The sequence below is a fragment of the Lissotriton helveticus genome, chromosome 7, assembly GCF_964261635.1.
Source record: "Lissotriton helveticus chromosome 7, aLisHel1.1, whole genome shotgun sequence".
Classification (NCBI taxonomy): Eukaryota; Metazoa; Chordata; class Amphibia; order Caudata; family Salamandridae; genus Lissotriton; species Lissotriton helveticus.
In genome coordinates, this window is record NC_136068.1 from 1,763,016,975 (window position 1) to 1,763,023,743 (window position 6,769).

At 42.1% G+C, this 6,769-nt stretch overlaps 1 protein-coding gene across 1 annotated transcript; it reads left to right on the forward strand.

Annotated features, from left to right (window-relative positions):
- The first annotated feature begins 908 nt into the window (after nt 1-908).
- On the forward strand, nt 909-2,077 carry LOC144767687 (chemerin-like receptor 1). Its single transcript, XM_078651082.1, has one exon. It carries the CDS (start codon nt 927-929, stop codon nt 2,037-2,039), a length of 1,113 nt encoding a protein of 370 aa, XP_078507208.1. The 5' UTR covers nt 909-926; the 3' UTR covers nt 2,040-2,077.
- The last annotated feature ends 4,692 nt before the right edge of the window (nt 2,078-6,769 follow it).

Consider the following 6,769-nt stretch of genomic DNA (forward strand, 5'->3'; position numbering starts at 1 on the left):
GAATGTTGACCCAAGTATCAGGAAGACCAGTGCAAACGGCAGTTTGCGCCACACTCCGCACCTTGCGGAACTCTGCTGAGTTTATTTGTCAGGCCTAGTGGTGGACATTCCCTATGCCAGGAGCATGGAGTAATTTAATCCGTCCCCGTATGGAATAATCGTCTGTCTGCCAACTTATAAATTAGGTACTCTGTTTTGAAGAGTGTTTTCCAGAGTGACACTACTGTGGTAGACCAGACCAAAATTAAACTGTCTTGGCCAGGCAGGAAAATTGTACAAATATTAGGATGTTGAAAAAAGAATCTAATAGTGAAAACATGTATAAGTATTCAGGACCACGGAGGTTGGAGTAAGTAATAGCCAAAGAAACAAAGTGGCGGTCATATCTGTGAGAGAATTGCCCCACTCCACTATAAAAGGCAGGAATGGGACCACCTGGGAAAGATATGTTAGCCATATACCCTTCATTAGAACAAGAGTTCCAACACCTTTCTTCATATCTTCTGGTCAAAAGCATCCCACTTTTGGTCAGGAAAGACTGTTACGAGCAAACGTGCCTGAGGGGAATTTACTGAGTTGCCTGAGGGGAATTTACTGAGTAGCCATCCTCCTCAATGCACTGGTCTCACCTCTCTTAGACATTTCTTAAACATGGTTCCTTAGTACAATCACACTATATACATTAATAATATAACAGGGCAAAGCATGATATTAATTGGCATGGGAGGAAGCATATGAATAATGATTTTCAGAACCATACAGAGATTTGGTAAAATATTTAGACTGTTCTTTCTTTGTTGTCTTGTTTTATCTAGATGCTCCATTGGAGCGATTGCTGCGCTATATAAATAAAATTTTACATTACATTACATTTATTACACATCTTGATGATTATTAAACCTCCTGCTTTTCTTTTAGCTACAGAAATGAACGACGGACCACTTTTGATGGAGAATGTCACTTCGCTTGTCTTCCCTAAAAGTACCACCAAACAGTTTATGAGACCAAAGGGGGTCCAATGTGAAGTCCTTCCAGATGTTATGAATTCATTGAAAATCTTGTCTCTGTTCTTATTTGGTCTTGCATTTCTCCTCGGTGTGACAGGTAATGGCCTGGTCATCTGGATCACTGGCTTCAAAATGAAGACTACAGTCAACACAGTGTGGTTCTTGAATTTAGCTATTGCCGATTTCATCTTCACTTTCTTTCTGCCTATTAGCATTGCCTACATGGCCATGGACTACCACTGGCCTTTTGGAACATTTTTGTGCAAGATTAACAGTGCAGTAGGAATACTCAACATGTTTGCCAGCATCTTTTTTCTTGTGGTCATCAGTGTTGATCGCTGCTTGATGGTGGTCTATCCAGTCTGGTCACAGAATCATAGAACTCCTACAATGGCAACTGTGGTGGCCTTGACTACCTGGATTCTTGCTCTTGCTATAAGTTCCCCTGCTCTTGCTTTCCGAGATACTTTAAGAACAAAAAAGAACAAGACTCTCTGTTATAACAACTATGCCTTCTCTACTAACTTCAGTGATCCTCAAATAGCATCACTGATGAAGATGAGAAACACTGCTATGACCTTCACCAACTTCCTATGTGGATTCCTCTTCCCTTTTATTATTATTTTTGTGTGCTATGGTATCCTCATCTATAGGTTGAGAAGAAACCAACGAGCCCGGAGTAGCAAACCTTTCCGAATTATGTGTGCAGTGGTGTTGTCATTTTTCTGCTGCTGGCTTCCAAACCACATTTTCCTACTTTTAGGAAAGGGCCTTCACCAAAAAAGTAGTTGTCTTGCATGGCAGGTATTCATGATTGGCTCTCCAATGGCAGCCAGCCTTGCTTATTTCAGTAGCTGCATTAATCCTGTCATTTACGCCTTCATTGTGAGAGATTTCAAGAAAATGTTGAGATCATCTGTCCTTTCAGTGCTCGAGATTGCATTCAAGGAAGAGTCAGTCATTCCTCAGAGTAGATCCACATCTGTTCAGGAAGATGAGAAAAACATGATGATGCCCGTGGAAACTAAATGATTGGAACTGTCAAGATGGGACATCATTTGAGTGATCAAAAATGCACTTACATTAACAATTTGATTGTACTAATGAATAACAATTGTAACACCAACTATTAATATGCATGTATTTATGGGAATAAATAAAGTGCAAGCATATCTACTATGAAAAATAGTGCTGCATGAAGTTCAAGATAGAGGTAAAGAAAGAATACAAACAAATAATGAATGGGATACAAATAAATAAAGGGGATTACTATCTAGGATCTATTTTTAGGTTCATTACATTAGGCATATCTGCTGAATTTGTCTATGTGAGATGCATCTTAAAGAAGAGGGTCTTCAGTCCTTCCAGAAGAGTAGGAGTGAGAGAGTTTCCTTTATCTGGATGAAGAGCCAGCTGAGATAGTGGGAGGCATACAAGAAAAGGCTTTGCATTGCCTTCCTGCATTGATCATGTGATAGTTAGATCTCTTGAGTGACTCATAAGCATGCCACCATCAAACATGATTTTCGAGCAACTCTCAACAGATCTATTTATTTATTTATTTATTTTTGGCATTTGTACAGCGCTCTGTTACCCGTAGGTGTCCTGGCGCTAAGTGTTACTCCTGAAATAGAGGCAGGTTCGGGAATCAGATGGTAAACAACCATGTCTTTAATGCTTTTCTAAAAGCCATAAGGTCCGTCAGTTCTCTGAGGGCGTGGGGCAGAGTATTCCAAGCTTTGGCTGCGCCCAGCACAAAGCTTCTGCCTCCCCACCGTGCCCTCTTAAAACAAGGCATCACGATCAAGCCCATGTCAGCTGATCTAAGATTTCTCATCGGACGGTACCAATAAAAGTGTCGCCGAAAGAATAAAGGTCCCTTGCCTTGTAAGGCCTTAAATACTAGGCATAGGGCTTTAAAGAGAATTCTCTTTCGCATTGGAAGCCAGTGCAAATTGACCAGCTCCTGAGACACGGCAACAAATTTGGGGATCCCCAAAATAAGCCTTGCAGCCGCATTTTGAAGTACCTGCAATTTGTTAAGTACCCCCTGTTGGGCACCAAGAAATAACCCATTGCAGTAATCCAACTTTGCCATCTAGAACTCTAACACCATCTGTGAAGTAGTAGCAAGATGTAATTCCATGGACTTAAGTGTTCCATCAACAACATACGATAGTTGGAAGTCATCTGTGAGGACTGAATTGTACTGTTACATTTGTTAATTTTTTAATGACCTAGTGACCTAGTCTGTGCCACCTAATACAAATAAAGGTGAACTGGCAAAGGACAGAGTATTGCCAACACTTTCAATAGGCTTACTTAAATTATACAACTAAGCCCACAGTGAACATATTTTCACAACCATTTGCAAGGTCTGTAATTATCTAACACATACGAATCAGGGGCTGTTTGGAGTGTGGCTATTTCAACACATCTTGGTAAAATGGTTTGAGCCATTTGATTGTAATGCCTCTTTTTATCAATCAATCATTCAGGATTTGTATAGCACAGCTAATCACCCACAAGGTTATCCAGGCACTGAGCGTACTGCTGCAGAAGGCTCAGTTGAACATCCAGGTGGTCGTGAGTCCTTTATTTGAATTCCAGCAGAGGTGATGAGGTAGGAAAAGGAGCACCTTCTACTGTTACTGTTACGGATGCAGGGTGTGTGGGCAAGGCATAGGGAGGCAGAGCACAGGTGTCTGGAAGTAAAGTGGAAGTTTAGTCAGTGGTTGAAGTATTCTGGTCCCTGGTTGTGGAGGGCTTGGAAAGTGTAGATAAGCATCATGAACCAGCATCTCTTCTGAATGGGGAACCAGTAGAGCTTCTCGAATTGGGGGTGACTGTGTTCATTTAGGGAGGTATAGGATGAGTCTGGGTGCTGAGTTCTGTATTGCTTGCAGTCTCTTGAGGAGGTGCAAGGTAATTCCTATGTAGAGTGCATTGCCTTAGTCCAGTCTGCTGGTGACCAGGGTTTGTGTGATGGTGCGTTTGGCGTTGATGGGGAGCTGCTTGAAAATCTTGTGGAACATGCAAAGGGTGAGGAAGCAGCTGGATGAGACTGTCTGGATCTGTTTTTTCACGGTGAGTTTATTTTCCAGGATGATGCTGATGTTGGTGGTGTGGTTGGATGGAGTGGGTGACGATCCTAGTTTGGGGGAGTTACCAGGTGTTGTTTCAAGGGGAGGTGCTGTTTCCAAAAATCAAAACTTTAATCTTGTCTGTAGTGAGTTGTAGGAAGTTGTTTCTCACCCAGTCGGCAATGTTTGTCAGCGAGGTGAAGGGGTCTTCTGATAGTGAGATGATGAGATGGGTTTCAACAGCATAGGATATGATGTTCAGTCCATGAAATCTGACAATGTTGGCCAGAGGAGTCATGTAGGTGTCAAACAGGGGGAGGGATGAGCCTTGAGGGACACCGCAAAAGGTGTTCTCGTGTCTTCCGAGTGGGAGGGAGGAAAGTGGATACTCTGGGTTGGACCGGTGAGGAAGGGGCGATCCACTTGATGGCATCTCCATGGATTCTAATGTTGTGAAGTATTTTGATCAGGGTGAGGACGAGAAAGTTCAGGGTCTCTGTTTTTCTTTGGCCAAGGAGAGATCTGATGTCATCTGTGGCTGTAATTAGGGCAGGTTTAGTGTTGTGGTTGGCATGGAATTCAGATTAGGAAGCAAGCACAAGATTGTTGTTGTCCAGGTGTTCTGTGAGTTGGCAGTTGATGGCCTTCTCGAGGACTCTGGTGTTAAAAGGGAGCAGATAGATGGGCTAGTAATTCTTGAGTTCATTGGTGTCGGTGGATGTTTTTTTGATTAGAGGCCTGACATTTGCATGTTTTTATTCTTAAGGGAAGGTGGCCTTGGTGATATATGCGTTGATGATGATGTGTTGATGATGGCGGTGAGCTTGCTGTTGATAGTCTTGCTCCTTAGGGTGAAGATGTGGTGTACGCACTTTCTGAGGGCGCTCCTGAGTGGACTGGAGATCATGATGGCCATGGTGTCTTGCGTTGTAGCTAGTCCCACGTGGCGAGAAGGTGGTTGTGTTCCTCATTTGTGGGGGTGCGATGGCTGAGGAGGTCGGTAGCTTATGCTTTGAAATTTCTATAAATTATGGAGATCTTGTCATAGAAGAAGTCTACCAGGGAGCTTCATACCATAATTTCCACTTTATTCAATTTGTGCACCAGCCTGAATCCACAGGTGCACCGTGTCTCCAGCCCCACTGTCTACTCACCCGTAAGGGTCTCAAGGTGCTGGGGAAGGGGGATTCGTGCAGCTCCTGTCATCCTAAGAGCCAGGTCCTGAGGTTTTTCCTGTATACTTGCAGTGTAGGGCTTCGTCTGATCCTGAGGGGGAGTTTGCTCCAGGTCTTCACCATGATGTAGGGGAATAATCTGCCTCCTGTTCTGGCTCTGTGGAAGCGGGGTATTTTGGCCAAGGCTAGATCAGAACTCAACTGAATTCCTTCAAGCACTGTTTTTGAAGTTTTAAGCCAAAGGATGTTCCAAATGTTCATTCTGACTATGGAATCCTGGTTTTATTTCCGGTAAACAAAAGATATAATTTTGTTTCTGTGCAATCACTTTTGTAAGAAAAAGCTTTGGGCAGTTTGATTTGTGGCCACAATTGTTCTCAAAATTAATTGGACGTGCAATATTTTTTACTACTATTTTCATTCCCAGTACTATTTGCAGATCAGTGTAGCACATCAATTTCAAATTTTGCTAACATTTTATTAGTACATCAATCTTGAAATTTGAGAGCTTCTTAGCTATATTTCACAAATGTGTGAATATGAAATCGTGTGATTTCAGGCAACCATAGTTGAGATCATTAGACATGCATTATTATTATTTCTTCTTCTGTAGAAGTGGGAGGAACAAGAAACATATTTGAACATACAACGTAAACCAAGAAAGGGCAGACAGCAAGCCCAGGGTTTCAGCTCCAACGTACCAGTGAATATTCTCCATCGTAACAGGATTTTCAGAAGGTAGCCTAGTGAGTATTCTGTCAGCACTGTGTGGGATTAAGGGCCCTGGTAAGCAGTTCTTTGTAAATGGTTCCTAGACAAAGCATGACCTTCTGTAATTTTCTGTGGTACAGATCATGTTTATTTATTTATTTTAATTTATTTTCACGGTTTTGTATAGCCCAAACAAGATCCTTTTGGGTAACAGATCAGTTTATAATATCAATGAAGGTAGTTAAGACACAAGCAATAATATATATAAATTAAAGTACCTACATAAATGTGGTATAGTTGCATAAGGAAATACAAGGAAAACATACAATAACACGTAGCTGTTCATAAGTACTACTGTGGGTGGTGTCCGATAGGTGTCAAGGTGATGTGTAGAAGGTTGGGCAATGGACAAACAGCCCAAATCTTGGTGATGTGGACAAAGGCGTGATGAAAGAGCACATTTGACAGGCATGTAGACGTTGCAAATGAAGAGCGGGAGGTATGATCTCAATGTGGGAGGAATCTATTGGATAGTAGAAATTGTATTTATTTTCTGAACATGGAAGTGGAAGGGTTGCACCTGGTCTCTGCAGGATGGGTTTTCCAGATTGTAGAAGCAATTCCAGAAAAGGCACAATTACAGGTTTTCTTTTTGTTTAATTTGTGTGGCCTGAGTAGAAGGGAGCTTCTACATCCAGAAGATCTCGCTCTGCAAGATAGGGTGGTTTCTGGGCAAGGTAACAGGAGGTGTTGTGATGTAGCACATTGTGGGTCATACACACCAATGAGAGAT

Excerpts from the sequence above, each read along its gene's own strand:
- LOC144767687 (XM_078651082.1), top strand. The coding sequence starts at position 927 with ATGAACGACGGACCACTTTTGATGGAGAATGTCACTTCGCTTGTCTTC.